The sequence below is a fragment of the Hippichthys cyanospilos genome, chromosome 9, assembly GCF_059441005.1.
Source record: "Hippichthys cyanospilos isolate Australia breed blue-spotted pipefish chromosome 9, RoL_Hcya_1.0, whole genome shotgun sequence".
In the NCBI taxonomy this organism is placed as follows: Eukaryota; Metazoa; Chordata; class Actinopteri; order Syngnathiformes; family Syngnathidae; genus Hippichthys; species Hippichthys cyanospilos.
The window spans coordinates 14,687,389-14,714,183 of NC_142377.1; the positions used below are offsets into that span (position 1 = coordinate 14,687,389).

Consider the following 26,795-nt stretch of genomic DNA (forward strand, 5'->3'; position numbering starts at 1 on the left):
AGAACAGTTAATTAATGCATAATAGTATCGAATATGATTTATCATTTAAAGAAATTAATTCATAAATGTAAATAACCCAATATTTTGTATTTAGAATCTATGCATTGTGGTTTTCCAAGAAATTAGCTCAGTGATAATAATGTGTTCATGTACATGAATGCTTTTAAACAACATATTACAATAGACAAAACACAACTGTATTACTAAAATAGTCATGTGTTTTTGATTTTCGTTCGATTTTGTTAAGAGAAAGAAGTAAAAATTTGTTGGTAGAAAAAAAATATGCAATGTAAAAACGATATTAAAAGAATACAACAAATAATATCATTGGGTTTCCTGATTATCCTCATCAATAGAAAGCTAAACAAATTTAGACAGCCCATTTGCCTAATGCATCATGAGTGATGACTGGGGTCACTGAGGCCAAGGGTCACAGAGGTCAAGCTGAAAGCTCAGCTTTTCCCACCTACTACCAAACATACACACACACGTGTTTAACATCAACAGTGATAACCTTTTGACCCGTGTAGCTTTAGATAAGATACCAGCAACAGAGAGCAACACCAAAAACAGACATATTACCAACAACCATGAGTCTAGTAATACAATTATTTTAGGCGTAATCCAATCATCCACCCGCACTTGCACTGACATTCAGAGGAAGCCAAAACATCCAGCAGAACCCATAGCTGGCTTTTTATCTCATTGTAGACATGCTTCCCTCTTTCCCCACTTATCCCTTGCTCTTATCCATCTTGCAGCCCCGCAGTGATGAAGACTAATGTCAGTCGTAATGGCCAACATTCATTGGGACAAAGCACAGAAGACACTCCTGCCCATCTGTCATCAGCTTGTCGGTTCCTGTTTGTGCAAGGGGGTCGGATTCACGTTTCCCCTTTTTGTCCCATCTGGTTAGAGTTAATAAGGCCAGTTACGATCCCAGCTCACAAAAACGCACACAGACATACAGACCCTTGTACATCCAATTCTGTCTATACCACCTACCTCAAGAAACTGGGCGCTGACTTTAAATTCGGGGGGCTGGGTGCCGGCTTCTTTGGCTTGCTCCTTCCTGCTCTGGATCCCTTCAAAAAGTTGGTGAACCGCTCGTGGGATGATGCCCTGCTCCGGTGGGGCCAGACTCACATCAAAACCGGTCCCCATGGTGTAGGTCTTCCCAGAGCCCGTCTGAATCAAACACAGAGACACGCTGGTATTTATCGTCCAAATATAGGAGAACATACAGTTTTAATATACATATTAGATATATAATATATAGTATAATTATATAATATAAAACAAACAGTAGCCTCCTGGAAGTGTTTGTGCACAGTGGGGAATTTTGAGCCAGCTACACAGCATTATATTAAATTGTTAGGTAAAGGCCATATAGGCATTGTATCAACAATGCCTTTTATTTTACTTTGCGAGCTGTTGGCCTCTAACGCCTAGCTAGCACAGAGGGAGGTGGAAAACTGGTCACTGAATGGGAGAGATGCTGTTAGCTGAGTGCTAGCTAGCAACAACGATGGACATGACACAAGGGGAGGGATTTAAAAGTTTCCTAAAAGCGAAAAACCGGAGATGGTGTTGCCCTTGGTCGGCGTAAATCAAAATGACTTTGAAATAAAAATGAGAACCTTTCCAAGGTTGACATGGCTACGTTAGCGCATTGGCGGATGTTGGTGAAAAAAGTTTATGGTCAAATTATTAGGCCTTAATCAACAAATGCACTTACTGTAAGCTAAACTAGACACTTTCTTTGTACCACTCTACTATCAGCATATTAGTTCTCAGTGCTGTATGTGCACTACAGATTAGCATGGAACAGTTCTTTAGTAAATGATTAAAATATCTTTATCGTGTTACAACCTACGCACACAAATTATCTAAATTCAAAGGACTTTTTTCTTTTGCATTTGCATGCCCCTGTTGTCATTAGAGTAGCAGCAACACTGTTGATGGGTCGTAACTCACTAAACTTACATTTCTTCTTCAGTCCTCCCTATTATGTTTGTTGTTACTTTTTCTATGCAGCCAAGGGCACTAAGCCATATTCCCTTACGTTTTTACACAGCAGTGACAATAAGCATTGTCGTCATGATTCACCCTTCACAAAGCATTGTTCAGCATGGCTCATTTATTTTCATGTACCAGCTTTGCACTGACTGTATCTGGTTAGATTTGGGTCGTGCAAATAAGACATGATTTTCTAGGTAAGAGTTTTACTCCAACTCAGACACACACTGTCTTCACAGCAGACATGGTATCTGCAAAGCTGAGGATTACAGGGGTGTTTAAAGATAAGGTGCTGCCGTATGCAGAACTGATCATTCTGCAACAAAAGATGCTAAACATCTTCAACACAGACCATTAAGGAATTAAGGCTGTAATCTGTTTGTTAAATTCGTTGCCAACAAAAAAAAAAAAAAAACCTCTTACAGGGTGTGAAATTTCTCCCTTGTTACATTTTGAGGTGGAAAGACAGCTAAATACCCCGTAGTGTATTTGATAACCATGGATTTACAAGCACCTGTACAAACAGAAAATTAAAGCCCCAAATAATCCCAAACATAAAGGCCTTTTGGATTAACACAAATTGACAGTACAGGTGAGACAATAGTGAAGGAATCGACAGACAACAGTTTTTCACGCATAATTTGTTAGGAACATGAAAAAGTAATTGTGTTTTTCTCAAATTCATTTTATCTTTCATATCCTTAGGAGATATTTTGGAACGCTCTTTGATGGAGAATTGCTTCAATTCACATTGAAGGCTTTTCGAATATGCCATCTCTTTTTTTAAGGTCATATCAAAGAATTTTATCCAAGTTTAAGTATGACTCAACTCCAAAATGTTCAATTTGTTATTTATATTGTTTTAAGGCATTTAGAAGTTGACTTGCCAAAACCAAGAGCGTTTCACTTTGACATCATTAACTATTAGCTGCAACTGTGTGCTTTACATTTATAAGGTAGGCTAAACTTGAGCTGCTTTTGTGGTACGCAATCTCTTTTCAAAGAAAGCATATCACTTGACAAGAAAAATAATGCTCGAACTCTGACTGATTGATTGCGATTGATCCATCAATCCGACACCCTTTCTTTGACTAATTTCTTTTAAGTAATTTAACAATATAGAGAATAAACTATGAAAAAATGTGAAACTGAGAAGAAGGAAATCACTTTTCCGCAGCACTGTGGATGCACATCTGTTAAGACCTCTGCAACATACCTGGCCATAAGCAAACACGGTGGCGTTGTAACCCTCAAAGCAGCCCTCTATTAGCTTGTGCACACACGCTTGGTAGATGCCCTGCTGTTCTGAGTCGATGTCGAAAACAAAGTCGTAGGTAAAGGCCTTGTCTTTTCCCAGGAGGACTTGCGGCTCTCCGGGCGTAACCAATGTGCACACGTGGCATCCTTCAATCTTCTCTTTGGCCATCTGAGGACGTATCCTAATAGATGACAGAAAGCATATGCGTTGAGTGACTGAAATATCATTTGCTTTCAATCATGACTTGGAAAGGAAACTGCTGGCTGTGCCGTTTTAAGGGAAGCATGTTAATAAAATATTATTCACGGGCTGGACATGAGCTCCGGTATGCAGAAAAGTTATTCATTTCAACATGATCTCAAATAGCTGACATGGCTAGAATTCCTTAAGTGTTTACCACAGAGTGATTGAGAAGAAACAATCTTTAAAGCAAGCAGAAATCATAATATCACCAAAGGACCATCGGACATGAAAACAGGTTTGATAAATATACAGTTATTTTGCCTTGATTATATTTTTGTTCATCATGTTTATGTTTTTATATCCATGTGTGATGTTATTCTGCCTTTTTCAGAAATACCTTTCAGGCTTATGACGGGATTATAGGGCTTAGAGGGCAAATTCCTGACAGCTTGCGAATGGACACGTAGACACAATCACAAGATGTTAATTCAAAGTCCCTGTTTGATTGGCACGCGGAGAAGAGAACATTTTTGTCGTCAGATTGTGCGCAAGTACCTGTTGTAGCTGCTGAGAGAACACGAGAAGACATAAAGAAGATCTGGCCAGTCCTCCTTTGAAATAACATCAGACAGCCTCAGAAGTTCTAAATTCATCATCCGTAAATCACTGACTCAAAATGTCCACTTCTGAAAGGTAGTTCACCGTAATTCATTGCTTTAGTCTGACATCCCAGGTGCGTAATCTTTGATTTGAGAAGTCTGAAACAGTGCAAACTTGCTAGCGGAACTAGGCCAAAGTCATTAAAATGTGGATAATTTCACATCTTTGCCAGCAGAAGCAAGACAGCTGCAATATGGGGATACAGCAGCAGTGCTGCTATTTGCCGAAAAAGGACCATTGAAATAATTTGTCTCAGAACAGAGCGGTGTGATATTTCAATTTATGCGTGTCTTTTAACTTCTTGTCAAAAAACACCCCGTTCTCAGATGTTGCAGTGTACACTAAAACAGATGCTCTGTCGCACGGCCGTGTGCTCATTTGGGTGGCGAGATAATCACTTTTGGATAAACAGAACATGATGAGCCAACACTATTGGAGCTCATGCTAAACCCAGCATCAATCTTAAAGGGATCTCAATCAACTTGCTCTCCCTCAGACCAAACCGCAGACCCCCGATGGGATGTTGCAACAAGGTCACATACACGCACATCAGTGATACGGTTATAAAGGTAAGACCGCATCATCCAATGCTGCAGGAAGAAAGTGCCGTAATAATAATAATACAAACAGCCCAGGGTCAGGGATGATCACAATCTGTGTAAATAAACCACACGGGGCCACCTTCAAATAACCTTGACACCAAGATTAATGTAAATGGGACTACAAACCCTACTTTAAGCCTATTGTTGACATAAAGGGGACATGGCAGAGTATGTTAGCTGGCATATGTTGGTTTGAGCTGGTGTCACATTTGATTAGCCTGCAGATTATATTGTATATGTACGGTATACAGTAGAGCACAACATAGAATTCATCAGTGCTGGATGTTAACGCAACCCTAACCCTAATTAAATAGGACTTTCATTTGGAGAACTGTTTTCGACAAAGGTACTCTGATTTGACGGTTTTGAGAGTTGATGCTTTAATAGTAAATAAGCCACAATTGTTGATTCGGAGCGCGAGTCCAAGGCTTAGTAAATAGTAACCCACATCCACTCCATTGTGGGTTCCATGTTCACAATTTGCAAATTTCTTTATTTTGTTTGTATTGGTTGAGAACCACTCCCTTAGACGACATTGTGTGTTCACATACAGTACTAGCAACTTTATCAAAAGGCCAATAAATGTAATGTTCTTTAATTACCAAAAATCAGTATGAGTGTTCCGCGGTCACTTTAAAACTGATCGTCAGGCTTTATGCCGCGTCACTGCGTTTTGCACTCATCAGCGGTTTACCCATTAGAATAATTACTTTCCATTGTCATTGAAAAGATATTTACATTACTCTGCAAGTTCTCTGCTCATGAGTTAGACACAGTAAGAAATCTTGTTTGTTGCGTTAACCACTACACCACTACATTCGTCAGCGGCACTATCATTCTAACAGGGGTTAATGAAATTAATATCCCGGTTAAATATTGTATAAAATGAGAGGTTGTCCTGGGAAAAAAAGTTGGCTTGGTAGAGCATTCTCCTGTCCAGTAGTTAGGATGGAGCTCAAATTGAACTCAAGACAGTGTGAACAACCTCTGCATACACAGGAAAAGACAAGAATGTCTGAGTGACACACAAACACACACACAGACCAGGCAAAACAAACACACACTGATGAAAGTCAGTGTCTCCACTGGGAAAAGAATGAGGCAGCTATTTATACTCATTTCACACACGCCTCACTTGCAGCGACAAAGGACAGGATCCATAACATTGATTGGAATGGCAAATGTCTTACAGTCACACTCACGTTCAGTCTCACGCACACGCGCTCTCTCTAAAGGACATTTAGCACCAAGAAATAGCCTAAAACCTCACAATTAAAAGATCAAAGCTGTCAAAAAAAGAAACATTTGAAGCGGATTGTGGATTCTTCATAGTGCAAATCAGCTCATCTTTGCAGAAAACAGATTACATATCCTTGAGTCCAAACACACACACGCACACACACACTGGCAGAAACTCATTATAAACAAGCTCTGAGGGAATTCCCTTATTAGACTAATCATCAAATCCTATAGCACTAATTAGGAATAGTCTGAAAAAGGCAAACAAACAAACACCCACACTGCAGCAATTGTGCCTCATCAAACCTTGACAGCAGTGAAAGTCAAAGATGCCAAATGGAGGTAACAGCATACATATTCAGTTACACTTTTAAAGCTCATTTTAATATCTTTCCACTCAGGATGGCATGCGCAGAGTTTGTGAAGTCAAAACATGTGATGAACCCTGAAAAACATCATGAACGAGTGGGTTTTCCAGTTTAAATTCATTTGAATATCGCAAATTTTACAGTGCATGCATTGTTCTCATCTTAAGGCCTCAGTCAGACTTGTGGGAACTTTCAGTATGGGATGATTGCCAATTACACCATACCCGTTTAAGCCCTTGTGGCTTATGCTGATACCAGCACACCCAAGGGAGCGTGTTCAAATTTTGCTAGTTAGAGATCATAATGGCATGTGTAAGGAGAAATGTAGAGTGAAATAATCCATCTTGATATTTTGGTTGGATTGAAGAAAAAAAAAAAAACATTACCCTTAGGAAATAATCAAAATTATTGTTTTCTGTTCCAGGTCAAACTGCAAAAGATCACGAGTAATGGATGCCTACTGACCAATAGATTTCAAATCTAGGGTTGTCAGTTAATGCATTAACTTTTGAGATTTAAATTGTATGAAGCATTCAAAAAAATTAACCCTGTTAACTTAGTTCTACAGTATTTACTTCCTGTGGCAGGTGAACTCTGCCAACTACACTCGGAGTCACAAGCACAAAGACAAACTGTTTACATAGTTTTACTTAAAAAAAACTTGCTCAAATGCTCATTGGAAAAAATAAAAAATGTGTGTGCTTCTCAAGCTAACTTCAAACACTGTGTTAGTTATACATCTTTGGCATACAATCCTCAAAGTTCTATAAGAAACCAATAAGAAAAAAAAATGCCTGTATCAATCAGATTTTCATTATTTGTATTTTACAGGAAAATAACTGTATTAAACTAATATTTGTTTAATTTGGTGGTTTTACGCAAGTAAAAATGTTACAAATTCAATGGAAAAAAAATGCAGGAAACTTTGTAATTACCGGTAATTAAAAAAACTGTAATCGTTTGACAGCACAATCAAAAACATAAAGAGTCCCAGAGCAAACGAGAATGACTTTACTCTGCTTAGCTATGAATGCTATTGTAGCCTTGATTCCACATTTCCCCTTCAGCTGGGCTGGTCCAGGAGGGTCCAGTTGCCTTGGGAACGGCAAAAGCCACTCTGGGACGGCTAATGTGTATTGACCATATCAGTGTGAACATTCTGTTTGCGTTACGCCCACACCCCCCAAAACTACAATTGTTCTCTGTTGATGCCCACGTTACAGCATATCCAATTGTGTGGTAATCCTCACACGTTTGTCCAATCAGGAGCCAGAGTTACCAAAATGAGATTCCAAGTCACTAAGCAATGATCCCAGTACACCAATTCCAGCCGGCTGTTAGCTATGCGTGTTCACATCCATTCAAGCTTCAAAACAGCACAGTGGTTATAACCAAAGAGCTCTTTTCCCCAGCGCAAATAGTTCAGTAAAGACCAACACACATAAAACGTGCACACAGAGGCTGAGTTAATCGTATTCACTTGAGCTGGGAGTGTTTGAGGGCTCTGTTGTTTGTCAGCTGGCACAGGAAGCCTGCTACTGCTTCATAAAACACTCGGCCCATTTATCCGAAAATAAGAGTCGCAAACACGCTCACGTAAATAATTCCATTCGGCTCTATTGGAATAAGCATTCTTCATTTCCTTTCTTCCTTTTCAGGTCCTTTGTCAACGTTATCCTTAAAGTTTCATTCTGGTGCTGTCATTTGATTCATCTAGTCGTGCCTTCACGCCCCCTGCAAGTTGCTTTAGTGCATTTGCCAGCAAAAACACAACAGGACGGGACCAGTTCCATTTCCGTTCCTTTTGATAAGAGCAGAGGCCAATGTGGTCTTTTCCTTGCTGCCTCGGTTTCTATCACCCTGCCTTGCTTTTTTTCCAAATCATCAAATATAGCTTTTTTTTTGTGGGAAGGGGATAAGACGACGTTTGGCGCGAGATGAAACGGCAAGCAAACGAAAAGGAGGATATATATGGAGGGAGTGGGTAGATTGGGCTCAGCCCGCTATGCAGGTAAAGAATGAAAACATTGATTTGTGTCAGATAAAATCCTCCAAAAATCTCATATTGAATGAGAGCACTTAAGACAAACAATAATCTGACTGCCAATTCGCAAACCTTTCAGGATTCTAGTTTAACAGGATGCCTCCAAGACATACAGTATGTTTCAAATATGGCCGTAAAATAGCATGCTGGAAAAACATCTTTTTAAGATTTCCCACATCTGTGAGCCGCACTTTGAAGTCGGACCGGGCGATATGGCCAAAACAATACAATCTCAATTCTATTCCACCCATTGCAGTAAACACATCAAACACTGACCTAACATCATTGTTTTGATCTGTACCGCCCACAATTTAGCTTCAACTTGCTTAGTGTTGTTTCCAAAATAGTGACGGTAGCAACATTAAAAATGAAGTTTTGCCCAGAAGGCAAGAGCAGACAGAAAGCATAAGCAACATGCTGGTGGCTACTGAAAAGAATGAAAAGATCTGAGATTTATGACAGAAGACATCAAATCACAGCTTCGAACAGTCAACATTAAATTTCTCTCAGTAAAGTGAATAAGACCTCCATTAAGGCTGTGTGCTGTGTGCAATCCAGAGTTACACAATGAAAAATGCATATACAGTGGTTAAGAAAATGTTTTTAGTTTGTTTAATGGTTTATGTCAAGCATAAGCACATTTTATCACTTGTGCTATAGTTCCATAATATATTGGCCGCCTCCATTGACTTTGTTATATTTTCATAAAGTTGCCTTTGCCCGTTATCTTTTTTAGTATTCATCCCATTATAGCAAAATGATCGAGCATTCAATCTCAAAAACGTTATGGCATACTTTTAAGAGTCAAAACATTCAACCCTTGGTACTCATATCTTCATGTGGTTGGCTAAAGTCTAATAATGGCACACACATATATATATATATATATATATATATATATATATATATATATATATATATATATATATATATATATATATACACACCCTTTTTGTTAGCTATCCATTAGAAAATGACAAAAATTGGTAAAAAAGAAATTAAAAATTAATATCTATTAGTGCATGACGAAAAGGTGAGCATCAAACATGTAATTTAAAATATTGTGTTTACTTGAATCTTCTTATTAAAAAATACATCACAGTCATGTTTCCAAGTACAGTGTGTGTTCCTTCGTTTTTCATGGTTGATGGCGATCAGAAACCTCCCACGAAAAGTGAAATCTGCTTAGTAGGTAAGCAGTATTTTGCTGCTTGATTGAAATTCCACAAACGCAATACTAACCAGTATACTATTTAGACTAGCATTGAACCTACTGATGTAAATACATTTTTTGAGTCTTTAAGAGACTACTATATTATGCATCATAATGCACTATTCAGCAAGAATATTATGATCCAATAGAGTAACTATTACTCAGGGATAAATTCAAAATGTGTTTGTCATGACAAACTAGCCTTTGCCACTCTACATGAAGACATAGTGCTACTGATATAAAAAATGCAAAGCCATCATGTAAACTAATGCTATCAATCCCTATATGTGGAGTGTGCGGACTGTATGTGCCTCTCACAAAAGATAAGTGACAAAGATAAGTGACTAGAATATAGTGGAAGAGAAAAGAGAGACCGGATATAATGTGGCAATTAATGGAGATTGTTTTACATGAAAAGGCATGTGACCACTGGAAATTGGCTTTGGCCTATTTTGGGTGTTTATGCTGAGGGCACAGTGATGACTGAGGAATGAAACTGGAGAGCCCCCGAGGTGCAGTACATCGGCGAGTATCTCACAGTTGCGGTCAAAACTGTAGGAAAAAAGCATTTGGCGAAATGAATTATGGAAGTGTCACTGGCGGTGTAGTGGTTGACTTCTCTGCAAGCAACGTGGGTTCACTTTCCAGTGTGTATATGTGTGAATGCTTTTCTGCCTCACTATGCGCCCAGTGATTGACTAGCAACCACTGCAGCGTCGGCATTTTATCTTTTCATGGAGATTGGAGAAGCTCTCTTTGAACCATCAAAACACATTTTTCCATGCTGGGTGTCATAATTAGCATATTATAGGGACAGATGTCAGATGTCGTGTTCTACTTTAGGCTACAAACAAGTTGCTGATTGATGCCAAGTACTGACGCACTGCCTTTTGCAGCAGAGATCATTAAGTAATAATAATAAAAGAAATAATCACTCATATACAATACATGTGAACATAATTCAGATAAAAACAACGACATGTGTTCCACCCAAATCAAATTCTTAGCAAAAGGGAATACAATTATAATTACTTTTAGAAATGAGCAAGATTGAATTTAGCCCTAATGGGTCTGGTTGCGACTTTCATCAATTAAAGATGTTCAAGAAAGGCATCCTTTCCTGTCCTTCTGCCCATTTCATCAGTCCTGCATTGATTCCCTGTATCATCTGTCTCCTGTGAGTGCAAACATAAACCTATCAACTGCTTCCCACCTTTAATTGACTTCACATTTGTCTCTGCATCTGTTTGGATGCCGTTATCTCCATTTGGGAAATATCGATTATTAGCCAGGCCAACAAAGGGCTATATTATCCGAGAAAATAACATATCACGACAAAAAAAAATCTATAGTGGCGTGGTTTTACGTGTTTAAATTTTCACCAGTTAAATGTGGGCAGTTAAGCTTGAAAAGTGCCTAGTCTGACTACCAAGAAGACTTAAACGAAGACAGAGAAGAAAAATAACGTCATTGACCTCATTGTAGCTAACGAGGGGCTCCACATGTTTAATGTACCTATAACATTATATATGTGTGAACTAAAAAACGATCAAACTGAAAAATATAAAATGAAAACACTGAAAAAAAAATTACAAATATCATCTATGAGAGCCATTACAGAGTATTGATCTGCATTTTTTTGGATCTCTGCATGCACATTTGTAGCGAGCTATCAATGATCCAATGCTAACCTCTCAGACGGGCAGCCATACAGCCTGAGGCACTGCTGGCCATTGGCAACAAGCATTAAGAGATAGCAGCACTCACATTCACTGTGCTCATTGATTTGACTGCTTGTGTTGGCGTCAAGCGTCGCTAGCCGGAGCACAAACGAGCGAACTGGTTCATCGACATCAACGCGAGCCATTTCTTAAGCGAGCCAGACTTCGGTGCCGGCCAGGCTTGTCCTACATTGTGCTCACAAGTCTAGGTCGAGAGCTCCGCGACTACATTTGCACACCATCCCCTTCAGTCAATTTATTTCCAAAAGACACAGTCTGTCAAGTCAAATTTAAGGGCTTAATGTCTTAATGCACCACGTGGCACATTTCTTTTAACTATCTGTGTAATTAAAAGAGCAGAGGGCCGTCCATGTCGCGTGACTATATTTAGGACATGAAATCTCAAAAAAGAAAGACGCCAATCTGAGGGAAAGGTTTCAAATAACTCATTTTTGATAATAATAATACACAGGACAAAAGTGAGTGCAACCCGAGTTGGTTACATTTGGAGACAATAAACCAGCGGGAAAGTCAAGACAACAAGGCCAACGTATCCCCCACATGGGATACAAACATTTTAAAAAGTCTCTTGACGCACATTCTTTGTCATCATTCTCTACATCATCAGCATCAAAGGTGAGAAGTAGTTCAAATAAAATAGTTAAGGTACATGTACTTTACTTTATTTGACAACTTTTTACAAATACTGTTTATTTACATTTACCAAATGGGCAAAATCAACCATTTCCCCTTAAATAATATTCAAGAAAACAATGACTACTTTACAAGGTTTAATGATAAACTATTCATGTGATGATGGGTGGGAAAAAAAAAATCGTCTCACAAACTGGTTCCTACTGTCAAACTGCAGTAACCATCAATCAATTGGATGATCACTCATTGTTACATGGGCACATCAATGCGCATCATCTCAACCGATTCTGGGTCAATCCCCTTCATTTCCGCTCCCCCCCATTAGTCCCGTCTGCTCCCCCACGAGAGGAGGAGGGACAAGACTAATTTAAATTAGCATCCTTTCCTACATTTTCATGACAGCTGGCCTTGTCAAGGTCAGAGAGGTGCGAGTCTGCTTGATTCCAATTAACTTCAACATTTAACACATTTGTAGACAACAGTACCTCAGTTGGCATGTATGACAAGTCTTTTGGTTTTATTTGTTTTTGTTTTTTTTAAGTACCGTATATGACGACAAGCAAGAAAGCACAAATTAAACATATTGTCTTTTTACAGTACCATCAAATTCAGTAATTGTACAATACATTGCTGTTGGCTGCTCAGTGAACTCCGACAAAGTCAATCATAAGTACTAGTTACAATAAAGTACAGTCAAATACACATATACAGTACCTTTTCAATCATGACACAATTTTAAATAAAATTGTTTTGAGTAACAGTTTTTAGTTTGTTTAAATTTGATAAATGCTAACAGGTATGGCAGAAATTTTGCATTTATGGTAAGTTCACAAAAAAAGGCCTTAGGGCTGAGACATAGTTAGCAAACCTTTTAAAAAGGATATTGCAATTGAAAGATGAAGACACCATTTCAGGTAAAATGATTGGAAAAGCAAACAGCATTTGAAAGTGGACTCCAAAATGAAGTGTGAAGCTCACCAAAGTGGATTCACCAAAGCTACAGTAGATGCATTGAAGCCTACTTGTGGACATTGTGGTTCACAACAGGAAAACGAGAGGTGTGTGCTTAAAGCAACAAGACACTTGAGATGAAGAAAAATCACCCTTCAGCAAAACCTCTAAAGACCAAAGAAATGTTCTCCGAAGAAGATAAAAGCAGATAAACCTTTGAGACAAAATACACTGAAGCTTCTGAAGGGCAACAAACAAAAGGCTGGAAACATTTGAGGCCTCATGACCAGAGCAATAGAAGTTGAGCAGATGCCATCAACTGGCACAAAAGCACCCTTTGAAAAGGCTCAAAGGCTGGACAAACAATTTTCCTCGTACAAGTCGCCTTCAGGAGCCCAGGAGGCAAAACGTTTAGTTCTAAGGAGCACTTGTGATACCAGTCAAAGCTTTACCAACGTTAGGAGAGAAATTTGATATTACATCGGCAAAGCGAGATCAGCCCCACAATTCTTGTCATCCAAAGCCACGGTTTGTTTATGTGCGAGTCAAACACTGTTTTAGCTGGAGTGGTTGCCACACACAGTAATCGTCAATCTTCATAATCATAAATAATACTTTACACGATTTATTTCAAGTAACCGTGTCATCGTATTTGCTACATCATACACATTATAAGATTTATTTTGCTTTCAAAAGTCCCTAGTTGCCTAACAAGATCAAAACATGTGAAAGACCACTCAAATGGCAGTAATTGCAAAAGCACCCCTTCGTAAGGGAAATTGACTGTAAATCCAAATCAAAAGATGAAAGCAAAAGCAGTAACGCCTTGAAAAAAATTCAACAAGTGTGGTATGGTGGCAAGGAAGTCAATTCAACTCACTTGAGAACAAGTCTTTGAGCAATTTAACCAAAAAGAGCCTTTAAGCGTTTTAATGCTACATCCAGTTGAAGTTTACTGTCAAAGTAAACACAAAACAGAGAATTATACAGTGTGCAAAAGTCAGAGCACCCCCTTAAAAACAGCATATTTTATGTATTACAAAATTACATAAACACATATTTAGAGCATCTCTGGTACAATGCATATTAATTATGGTATATTTTATCGCTGAAGCAAACAATAGATAAAACACAAACAGTGAAGCAACTCATATAGACAAACAATATCACAATACTGAACAAGCAACCTAATTAAATGTTTAATTTTAGTCCATCATTTGGTGATGAATGAAACCTTTACAAGTGTACCTCTCTCTGTTATCACAACAAAACAAGCTCTTAGACAAACCCCAGCAGTGATTAAGCTACTTAGCATTGGAGGTAATTATGGGCCAGCTGGTGTGCACACACACACTTCTGTTTTTTTCAGACCACGTTACTATAAAGTTTAATCACAACGTACACCTAAACCTGGCTGACGTTAATCCCAACCAAATGGTAAACTTTTAACACGCACACAAGACAGAGCCCCCCCCCCATCTCTTCACGTTTTGACAGCAGCTCCAGTGGAGCATGAACATTATTGCATAGTACACAATCTGGCCCAAATTCCGAGATGTATGGGAACATGTCAAACACGTGCAGCTGGCCCAAATTATTCATACACACGATGCTCCTCCTAATACTCACACGCACACCCCTACGCCATATCCATGCGCACACACTGCATGCTATTTGCATGTTTACAGCAGCTCTTTTCATGCCATCTTTTTTTATTTTTATTTTACAATCATACCCCCGCACACCCTCTAATTCACTCTCTGTCTTCCTCTGACTTTATTGGCGAGCGTATGCAAACTCAGCACAGAGCACAAAGACCCGCACTAACATCAGACTTATTCACACAGCATCCTCTATATACACTCACCCGGGAAGTGCACTGATAAAAGGGCCTATGCTATGCCCTCTCTAAGAGATGCACACGCGCGCACACACACAACCCTTCAATTTGTATGTGTGTGTAACCACAACAACACAAACCATTCCAAAGAAAATATGCAAAGTGTGTGAATAGATGAAGGGGAAGAGGACACATTGGTCACAGTTCCAAGGATCCAAATAGAAGGACACAGTGTAAGGGCAAACAACTCCAGTCAAGGCCGAAATGCAGTTCATTTTAATGATATGACCTAAGTTTATTAGAAAGTCCCACTTCACACATACAGCTTTTGCAATATCATAAAGTCACAACTAGTCTCCATGTCTGAGGTGACACAGTTCATTAACGGGAAAAAATTAGGATGTCATATCGCTGTTTACAACCATGCCAGTGGCGCGTTACTATTTTAAAATACTGAACACTTTTTTCAAGGTTTAATCGGTAACTAATTAGTGATTCAATTATTTGATAATCGATTAACTGAGAGCTTCAATTTAAAAATGTCCAAATCTGAAATTTCAGCCTCTCAACTGTAAAAAAAAAATCTGTCACACTCAATGTAAGCATAATTTTCTTTGCATTGAATCAAAATAATTCTTTGTAAACTTTTATTTTGAAAAAATAAACATGTTTTGCACTGTCTGTTTGAATTAATGTCTCATTTTTGAATAAGGGAAAGAAAATTATCACTTGTTTTGTTTTTTTAATCAAACAGATTTATTATTCATTAATTGCAGCACAGTCACATATGGTGATTACTTACCATAATGTTTGAAGGGAAGTATTGAAAGACTTTCTATCAAGTTTTTATCAAGAATGCAGTTCCTGAGTCTATTTGGTCTTCTTACTCTTAAAAGCAGTTGGGCAAAAAAACAACGCAATTATGAATTAAAACCGGACCGACCCAATATTAAGGTCTATTTGACCCAATTTTCTGGGTTGTTTTACGCCAAACATTTTCAACCATTCTTAGAGTGTCCAGAAAATTCAAGTATTGAGTGTTCGGCATATTTTTGTTTTTCTTGGCTTGGTGAAAAACAAGCAAAACATGTCCAATCAGACTTCCAGCATCAACATGGGCAGAGACATTCATGTCCATCACGCCAGCCTATATGGAGCTCTCAAGTGTGCTAGCTTGCAGCTAATTTATGCTAAAAGCAGCTATAACGGAACCTGAGCCACCAGTAAACACTGGCAAAAAGTGACATATGTTAATGTCATTGTCAGCATAGTTAAGTCATTTGTTAGCTATTTGAAAAAGCAATTGAACATGATTTCAGAACATCGTAGTGTTGCTTGTATCGTAAGTCCGGCGCAACAGTTGCACTAGAAAGACTGGTCAAGCTGTTACACCGCGACACGCTCCCAGGAGCAACTTCAAAATAAAAGTGTGTCCATACATCATTTGGTAAACTAAGGCCTTTTACGATCATGCATAACATTAACAATTGTTGCTGCTATTGACTTGACACTTCTTCCAACATGGACACTAATACAGTAAGCAGGTATCCGGGGCAAGAAAGAATTGCTGTGAACATTGTTGAATCAAGTTACTCCAATTACTCGAGGATTCTTTTCAGCTCTAATGTTTATGAAAACAAGTAGCGACATTATATACATTTAACTCCAAAAAGTTGAAGAAACCTTTTAGTTCTGTGGGACATTTGAGGCATAGTACTGCTGAATAATTTGTTCAAATTTCAAATTTTATGACCTTATAGGCATTCAGCTTTGAGAGGTTCCGCTTTACTTGCATCCAGGAATCATGAACATCCATTGCTTAAATCACAAACAGTAAATTATATCAGTACTTCATTAGATATCACTACAAGTGTTAGTTATCCATTCATCATCTTCGGGAGGGGAAGAACATTCTGTTAAGGTCACCACTTAATCATGAGGTTGACACATGGTAACAGTCGGCGTCCCACTTCAATTAACCTAATGTGCACGTTTCATGGAAGATAGATTCAAAGCAATGAGAAGTTTTAAACTTTTTGCTCCGAGGCAAAGGTGAAAAAGAGACGTGATGTTTTTCTTCCAGTAAGACGAGAATTCATCTTTCGACCAAGACCGATCACATCTCATGTGAAGCTCACAAATCAGCCGTTGAACAGGAAGCACGGAAAATTCACGAGTGACCTGACAGGAAGTCATTCTGCAACAACAGCAAACCACTTGAGGGCTGTTCATTTTAAAGCGGAATATACTGTATACAACAAGTAAACACCACTGTCTTAAAAAAAAAAAAAAAAAACTCATATAAAAATCAAGAAAAAACCTTTCTATTCTTAAGGCCATGAAAAATGTTATTGCCTTCTAAGTTTGTTGTAGCTTAGCAACTCCTTTGTCCCTTGTTTGTGCCCTCAGTCGGACATGCCTGCAAAGCTCCATTACACAACAGTCAGCTGTTTTCAAGCAGGTGAAGCACACAACACCTTCAGCTCGTTTAACCCAGACAGTCCTTAATGCTTATGTCTGTATTATGACTCCCAGCGCTGCCACATTAAATGAAATAATGCAGCTTAACGGTGTCATTAATTTATTATATTTGATTAAATCAATAGATGCCCATCGCTAGATTTGTTTCACGCTACCTCAGAGACAAAGCCATCGTTCTCATCAAGAAATGGAAATGGATGTCTGTTTTTACTAATTATTGAAACTTATATTGCTGGAGGGGTGAAGAAGATAAATTGAATGGATGTTGAAAATAATTAGACAGAGAAAATGCCAAGATTTTGAAATGAATAAAATGGTAACCAAACCTTTCTCACAGACGTTTGATTGGGTAGTCCTTGGAATAATTTAGCAAAACATCATAGTGTTTTCCATTAAAAGAGCGTGCGCACGCCATTAAAAGGATAGTCCATTTATTCCACCATTTTCAGCAGTAGAAAGTTCATATTTTGCCTTGATGTGAAAGGGCGTCAACTCTTACAAGGAGTGCCATTGACTTTAGTTGATGTCAACTATGTTGTTTTTTTTTTTTTTTTAATATATATAACGAGAATAGGACCAATCATAGCTACAATTTTTGATTGCTGAAAATGGTTATTAAATAAAAATAAATAAAACAAGACTGGCCTTTAAGTGGCGGGTAATTCCAAAACAAATTTACCCCATTCAACTCCTGTTCTTTTAAGACTTCACACATTCAAACTACAGAAATAGTGAAAAGGCTAAAAATCGTCAATCAAGCCATTTACGACGTTTTCACAATTGCTCTGCTTTGGTCAAAGACATCCAAGGGTTTATTTATTCGCGATGCCATCACAGATTTTGGGGGTGCTTTCTGACACCTGAACGTTACTGTGACATTCTTTGGCATGATAAACATTCGGCCAGGACTTGGGTTGAAAAAGTTTGAAGGGCAACAACAGCAAGAGAGAGCGTGTGGACGAGGAGGAAGCGATGCACGGCTGCAGACAGCCAACACGGGTGTGCTCCATGTCATGTTTCCTGCTCCTGCCCCTCCCCCATGAGAGAAGTTTCGGTGCAGTTTTAAAAGACACTGCAGAAACTGCGATGCAGTGTCAAGGAGTTGGAGGTACTTTTGTGGTTCTCAACCGGGGGTACAGTGAAGGTACTTCAGAGGGTTCGTGAGATTTAAACAGGGTGTCTGTAGGTATCAACGAAGCTAATTTAATACTGTTTAACCCCAGAACCGGAGAAGTACATTTTCAAAAGAAGAGCAAATTAATTGGAACATGAACAAACTTATTTATTTATAGTGACTCCTTTGGAACACTATCTTCCTTTATGTTCATAAGTCTTAAATGTGCATTGGCATTCATGACAACTTCTCAGCGAACAAGCCAGAAATAAACCGGTTAATCTTACACAATTTCGCTTCAGGGGTTGCTGAAATTAAGCCAATTACAAAACCCATTCCAGGTTGAATAAATCAAATTGAAGTCAACCCTACAACGGCGGCACACAGCCATCAGATTGACACCAAAACATTGAGCCAAAACATGGCCAAATACACCCTTTTTTTTCCACATATGAGAAGTTATTTTAACCTTCCGCGGTGAAAAAGATCAAGCATACTTGGCTCAATGAGACAGAAATCACTGAACCTGATATAAATGCAACTAGATGTTAACTTTGTGTTTACTTTTTTATACGATTTCCTACAAAATATCCAGCTTGTCTAACTGCGCAAGTGAACGAATCTTCTCCCTCTTCTCCGCCCGCAAATCTGCAGTTAGCTTCTCATACGAGGGCCACGAATGTTGAGACCGAGCGCAAGAAATCTCTCACGGGGAGAAAACATTGCAGAGCTTCCCTGCGACCCGCTTAAAAGCCAAACAAACACGCGCACCTCCTACTGCCAAAATAATTTCAAAAGGCAGCCCCGCTTGTGAGACAAGAGCCCGCGTGGCAAAGTATTAACACTCACAGGAAACAGGCGAGACTGCTAGCCTACACAGGACGCACATTCAATAACATTTAAAAAAGCTTTTTTGTGTCAGCTGGGACGGGCCTCATGATTTTGGTGAAGTGTGTGGAAATTCTCCAAACTCAACTGCCACCCTTCACCCGATATGCCTTGATTTTATTTTGAAAAAAGTAGTCATAAGTTTAGCGCGCATACAACAGATGCATTTACCCGTCCGCGAACTTGTCGATACCTCGGGTCATAGAGCTTAAATTAGATGGGGAGAAGATCCTCAAGGAAAAGACTGTTAAGGTGAGAACATTTATCAGCCATCACAAGGTCAAAGACCACAACGCCACTAAACAGATTGGTCTTTGTGTCTATTTATGGTCGGCTGTACATGCTGACTTAGCACTTTGGCGAGAGTGACTTGCCTCTGAGACGACGACTTGGCAGAGTTGCCGTGAAAGGGAGAATAGGATTATGCCGGTGCAACCAAATGTGCGGACTGCTCTTGTCGAGTTACGGAGAGTCCTGCGTTGATGTTTACAAGAGAGTGGCTCACATTAAGCTTTCGATTTGAGCCAGATGTACGGCGGGCACTCTGGAGGTGATCTTACTGGGGTCTCGCGATGGGTGGGCAAATGGCAACTTCATTTTAGTGACGTCGGCTGAAACAAAGTGCACCAGGCTTTATCAGTAAACTTTTTTTTACAAAATAATGTGATTTTGGTTTCAGTGGTTCTCCCAATTGGGTACCCCCAACATTTTTTTTTTTTTTTTTTAGTCAAGTACCCCCAAACCAGCACAAATCAATTTTGTATGAAGAAAAAAAAGTGTTTGGCGAAGGAGGGTCTAAAAATGGCTGGTGAATTATAAATCAATTACTTAAGGTTATGAAGGTGCAAAAGTACTAAAATAATAAATTACTTTGGGCACTTGGGTATCTAAAGTAATAGAGTCATGTATGGAGTACTTGATTACTCTAGTACCTTAGTGCCCAAAATAATTTCTTGGTTTGGTACTTTATTCATTTAGTACCATCCATTTCTAGCCACCTCTTTAGCTAAACACTTGAAAAAAAAAAATGTTAAATAGTAACTGAGATTGAACGTCACAACAAATTGTGAAAATACATCGTTGGGATTGAATGGATTAAAATACTGCTATCTCTAAGTGTTTAATTTCTGGATTGTCTGCTGAAAAATTCTCACTATTGACAATGCGCATTCATATACAAAATAGGCAAGGCAAAAATCATTTTGCAAAGGGGTCACTACAACACAATTCACCAGTAAACTGTCTCATGTTCCAATTAATTTGCTTTTATTTTGAAAAGGGCAATGTATTGTCCCTGTCATGTTTAAATGGCTTCACTTACTGATAACAAAATTGTTAAACGAGGCTTTTCCGCACTGAGCTGCCTGCAAGAGAGACTAAAAAGTGTGTGGCATTTTTGTCAACACATGAACTTTTGTTTGTTCTGAACAGTCGTGTGACTTGAAAAGATAAAAAAAAAAAAAAAAAGGTTGATTTTTGTGGAACCTTTGACTTAAGATTCCTCTTGCAAGGGTGCACCTTTCATGACCTCCAATACAATTGACAAATTGTGGAATCAAAAGTAATACAATTACGGGTCAGAAAGGGACTTTGCCCATCGAGTCAATTTGACAAAAAGGCAAGACAAATCAATAAAACCCCCAAAATTGATTAAAAAAAAAAAGGACTGACCCAATATTTTAATCAATTTGACCTAACTGTGTGTTGTTTTGCACAAAATAACTACTAAAATGGCATTTTGTATGAGAAAACTTCAAAAATAGGGCTGTATTGTATAAAACAATTGTATTGTGTTGGTCCTTTTTTAACTCATAATTGGGTTATAACCCGACTGTCTTTACTTTGTGCAAAACTTTTCAAGATTGTTTTATGGGTTCATTATTTCGCACAATGTTTTGGGAGAAATTAAAAAACAAGAACGTTGGCTCAGATTGACCCAAATGGCAGTATGTACATTTTTGATCAATAATTGAGCTACTCTGACCCAAATGTTTTTCGAATGTGGGTTTTTTTGAAGGCTGAAATTTGTCCATCAGTGTGAACGAGATTCCACCGAAACAGTTTGAAAAATAACCAGTTTAGGCCCAAAAATTGATCAACCTACTATTTGGACCAATTTGATCCAACGGTAAGTTAACCTATTTTTTTAGGTAATTTTTATATGCAAAACAACCCAGAATGTAGGGTCAAATTTACCTGAGTAGAGAATCAGACCCAACTGTTTTTAGTGTTGTAGTATAAGCTGATGAAGGGGATTCAAAAGACTGTTTTGTCTTGGAAACTGCTGCAGCACATGCTTGTGCATGTGTTTTGTCATATGTAAATGGGCGGTGAACTGAAGGCCTACCTTGCATTTCTAAGAGAGTTCACTTCGTTTTTACTACACTGAGCAGGATTTTTTTTTTTTTACAACGTTTGTACTGTGTGTGAGTTAGTGTACATTTGTATGCATGCACTGTAAGTGTAACTGTGTCGCTAGCCATTCTTCAAGCATCCACATCTGAATGCAGGATTGTAGGTCATGTCACTAGGCATTGTTTAGGGAAGCCAGCGCAGACATTCAGGAAATGGATACTGGCGACTCAGACTGGGTCGGCCCTCGCTCCCTGCGACCCCCCCCCACCCCCCCCCCCCCCCCCCCCGCCCCTGCCTTCCACCGTGTATGCTCACTCACGCACACTTCATGCAGTCTGGCCTGAGGGCACCACAACATGGGAGCAATTACAAAACACACCCCCTCTTTCATCGGTGGCCAACTTTCTCAGGTTCCAGCCTGTGAGGTCAGTGTGAAAGTCGGGAGCGTACAGCAGGAAGTTATCTTTCTTCACACGCTTATTTGTGTGCGTCTCATTTCCTGTCAAATTTAAGTTCGTTGCCACTTGGAGAACATATAAATACAAACACATGACTGAATAAAGATGTGTTAGCTCGCCTAGCAGCGCTGTAATTAACAAAATCACTGTTTAATTACAATGTTAAGATCTTGCTAATAGGCTTGAGAGGGTGTGTATGACTAAGATTACTGCATGTTTGGGCATATACGTATACTAGTACCAAGAAATATAGCCCGACCGATATGCATGAAAACGGACGTTTATTTTTGTCATATAAGTTGGTGTTACCAGAAGTTGAAGAAATGCCATATTTAACACAAAGGCCATATTTGACATATTTATTCTTAATCCATGCTGCACCATGTATTTTATTTTTACAAACTGTGACTAGGTTGTGTGCAAAGAAGTGACGTGGAAAAGTGATTAGCACATCCGCCTCACAGTTAAAATGACTGACTTCAATTCCAGCTCACTCTGGCCTGTGTGGAGTTTGCAGTTTGTTTGTGGAGTTCTCCCAGTGCCCCTGTGGGTCCACTTCGGCTTGTTCAGATGTTCCAAAAACATGCAAGATTGGGTATGATTGCGATCAAGGCTCAGATAACAACCAATCAAACGGTATTATTTGTATTTGACAAAAATACACGTTTTCGACAGAGACGTCCATTTTGGGATTTCTACAAAAAAAACCTCATTGAAGTCTGGACTTCCATTTCCCAGCAGCAAAAAGATTCAAATTGAAGTCGAATTGTAGGGAAATAAGGGATGAGTAGACCATTTGCACCGTTGAAAGACGAATGTAGCAAAAGTTTTTCTCCTAGGGATTTCCACTGGGCAACATTCAACCTGCTGTGGCTTTGTCCATTTTTTAGCTACATCCATGTATTATACACCCTTTAAAAAAAACAAAAATACGTGTAGAATCATAATGTATCAATATTTCAATTTCCATTTCCTGAGACATAAGGCTGAAGTTGTAAAAACACATAATACATTTATTTAAATGTAAAAAATGATTAAACGTTATTTGATGACAGCTGCCCCCTTCACACAAGGCTTTCACCTGCTCTTCAATCAATAACTTCAGTTGAACAGCGGCCACCAGCTGGCTCTGAGGCTTCACCCTTTTTTTGTTTTTGTCAACACTACCGCCTTCCCCACTTCCTCTTACTGTCACTGTGAGCAAGCACAAAAGAGATACACTCAGCTGAAAATGGAAAAGTGACTCCGACGCGTACCCTGGGGAATTGGGCGCTGTGGCGCGGTTCATCTTAAAAGGGTCTGCAACCCCCCCTTTAAGTTCAATGAATGAGTGCCTCCCAAAGTGGGGGCTCAAGAGGGTCCTTGGATAAAAATTTGGTGAGTGTGCAGCAGTGCTGTCACATTAGTAATGAGACCTATACAAACTGTCACTGTTTTCATGTAAACATAAAGAGACAGGAAATGTTCCTACCGCAAAAAGTCAAGCACATGCACATCCATATGACTACACTCTATTTAGGGAGGCTGCCAATATCTCCCTCATGTGAACACAAAAGCTGCTGTGCTGTACTGTCCAAGCCTGGAGGTGCTTTCTCAACAAAGGCACTGTCTTCCGAGATGTGCCTTTGTGCTTTGGAGGGGGTTATAAACCAAGCTCCTGTGAACCATGATAAAGCTAAATATACGAATGCTTTTGAGGTGAATTAGAAATGCATTATGTTGTTGTTTTTTCTAAAGGAGCGCCCTTTCCTTCTCCCCACACCTGGGTGCAGCTGTCCTTGTCACATTAGCCCCATATTGTATGGAAGTATGTACTACACTCAATATGGACACATGCTGTGGAGGACAGCATGGAAATGCAGACGTAGTGTGTGCACGCCTTATCAATACTGTCATCGTGCATTTATTCAGGAATACAAAGCTAGCTTACGTTCAACGAAAAAGGACAACGTGCACGATGTTTCAAACTGATGCCCGGGGGGCACAGACACGATGTGGTCTGCGGACCTCCACGAACGACGGGGTCTTACCTCAATGCAACCTTCACGCAGCAGTCACCCTGGCTCGCCATTGTCTCGTCCAGGTCCCGCGCGGGTCGTCAAGGATCACTTTTGTGTTTGGATTCAGTGCGTGCCCGCAGTACTCTGCAGCGGCATGAAGGAGAGGCGAGACGGCGGAGGCTGTCGGCGTCTCGGGTCAGCGGGAGTTGCCGTCAAGACCTGCCCGATAACGGCTGCCTCTCCCGAACTCCTGTGTGTTTCGATCCCGCCTTGGCGCTCATCTCCGAGCCGACAGCGTCCGCCACATTGCAGACTTGAACCTGTTTATGCGATAGCAGAGTTATTCTCAGTGAGTCACGGCGGCTACATGTTGTCTGAAACACATGTGCGCACCCCTGGAGTCAGCAACGCTCCTGTGAGAACTGCACGGTTGGCTGATTGAAAGGCAAGATGGTAAACTCAACTGGAGAATGCGACCTTCAATGACTGTCGGAATTATTGGACTCCCCCGCAACGTCATCTCCCGCCACTATTGTAGCTGGGTGGATAATTCTAAAAAAAAAAAAAAACAAAAACTCAGATTTGTTTACTTCTCAGGATTTTTACGTAAGCATACAGTTCGGCTTGTATTTTAGCTGTTTAGCTTTACGTCTGTATATTATTGGTTGAGGAGTGGTGTTGTTTTGTGTATTTGTGTGTAGCACGACCACTAAAGTGAGTATATTCATCTGAATAAACAGAGCTGAATAGTAATGTCTGAAATATTTCATACACAATTCTTTTCACCTTCCAAACGCAAATACAATATTACATATTACAAGAAAAGTGGAAATGAGACAAATAACTCTCTTATTGACAGTATCACTTTGTGACTTAATAGTATAACTAAGGAACATAAACGTGATTTAAAAGCAATTTTTGCGCAAGTAATGAAAAAAATCTACATCTACATGAGTAAAATTGCAGATTTTAGGAAATACTAAGTGTCTGTGAATGCTTCATGATCACAAAAAAATTGACAGGAGTTTTGACCAACCGCTGGAGTGTTTCAGTCTCATCGCCCCGCCCAACAGCTCACACCTACAGCATAGACCGCGCCCACACTATAAAATAACTCACTGCGGGTGGCTGCATTAGATGGGGTGTTCTTTTACTGTAGTTCACACATGTGCCGTCTTTGACGCTTTAAACGCCCAAGGTGAAAAGTCCAAACTGAGGCAGGCGTAATGTTCTTGCTTGTTATGGTATGACAGGATAAGGGGTTAATTTGCTCCTAGCATTGATAGGAAGTTACAGTCATTACACTTCCTCCTGCTGAGTCAAATCTTAGAAAAGGAAGTCCTTTCTCTTCCTTGTCTCTTCTTTTTCAAGGCGGATACCTTTACGCTTGAATTTAAGTGTACAGATCAGTTTTTGGACGCTCCTAAAGTTGTACGGTTCCGTTTTTACCAGTTCAGCAACACCGCAAAATATCAATCTTAACTCAGACAGAAACTGGTTCAAAACGACTGATACTAAAATAAAGCATTTTCTAAAAAATAATAAAAAAAAATAACAAATTTGCATCAAATAACAAATTAAAACCCGCTGACTTAAAGAAAACGCTGAATTAAAGAAAAATGTAACGAACCCTATGATTAAAAATCCCTAACTATTAACATGTTGAACAGTCCAGCAGGTTAACAGAATCTCATCCAAAATCAACTGGACTAGATTCCGACCATGAATATTTTTCCAACATGAGATATTAACAGTCATGAAAAGAAAAAAAGAAAGAAAAACTGCGATCACATTAAACACTGCATTGCATCAAATGCCAGACTGGTAGTTGGCAGAGATATGGTGGCAGCTGATTTTAAAAAATAATCGGATGAGCTGGAGCACATCCAAGGCGACTTTTTGCTTCAAGTGCTCACCAATCACAAGGCTAACATAAACAACCCAAGCTGCATCTTTTTGGCTAGTGGGAGGACGTCAGAGTACCCGAAGAGCACGAGAACATGAAAACTTCACTGGCCAAATCCAGAGCCAGTAATTGAAACATAGTCAACCAATGTTCTGGAATGGATTACAGTAAATAAGAATACAGTGAACATCTCACAGTCCCACACATGAATCATGTTCATGTTATAAAACGCAGCAGCAACCTAAGCTCAGTTTGCATGCTTGAGGAGCTTAGACTCAGTGGATGTTGAACGGTGGTCCAGGTAGCGATGTAAGTGCTACGCAGGCCACGGAAGCAGTATTAGATTCCGCACAAGATTAGCATCCAGTTATAAGGATAAAGCTTCAATCCCCCCCTCGATCTGCGGTTAGGAACCCGGCCGACCTGCACAACAGCCACGGCAGTCACACACAAGTAAGGGGACTGTCGCTTATTGTCCTGTCACCTTCACGACACATGTAACACAGTTACATAAGGATGTGCTTGTGTTTAATCAACAAGTCCCAGCTATTCTTCTGGGGGAATGTTTGCAAATGTACCAAATCGCCACCTCCCCAGAAAAGCACATTTCATAACAGTGTGGGTTGCAAAATCCTCGAGACATTTGAGTTGTGTAATTGCCACAAGGTGCTTTCTAATCCTTTTTCCCAGAGAGTACCACACACACACACACACACACACACATGCACACATATAGTCAATACGTATACTATAGAAAGGCAAACACTTTTGTTTCCCCTGAGCTCTATCGGTTAACGTTACTCCTTTGCCGTTTATGTTTACTTCTTCCAGCTATAGGCAA

The 26,795-nt window shown here is 39.5% G+C and overlaps 1 protein-coding gene across 1 annotated transcript in view; it reads right to left on the bottom strand.

The window, feature by feature from the left end:
- The window catches only part of kif21b (kinesin family member 21B), a 63,975-nt gene extending 39,507 nt beyond the window's left edge, over nt 1–24,468 (bottom strand). The window contains exons 1-3 of the mRNA XM_088422428.1: nt 24,079–24,468; nt 3,236–3,458; nt 1,006–1,188 (exon numbers count right to left, since the gene is read on the bottom strand). Coding sequence (XP_088278554.1) covers nt 1,006–1,188; nt 3,236–3,458; nt 24,079–24,119 — 447 coding nt within the window. The 5' untranslated portion in view covers nt 24,120–24,468. The remainder of the gene's footprint in view (nt 1–1,005; nt 1,189–3,235; nt 3,459–24,078) is intronic.
- Nucleotides 24,469–26,795: the final 2,327 nt, after the last annotated feature.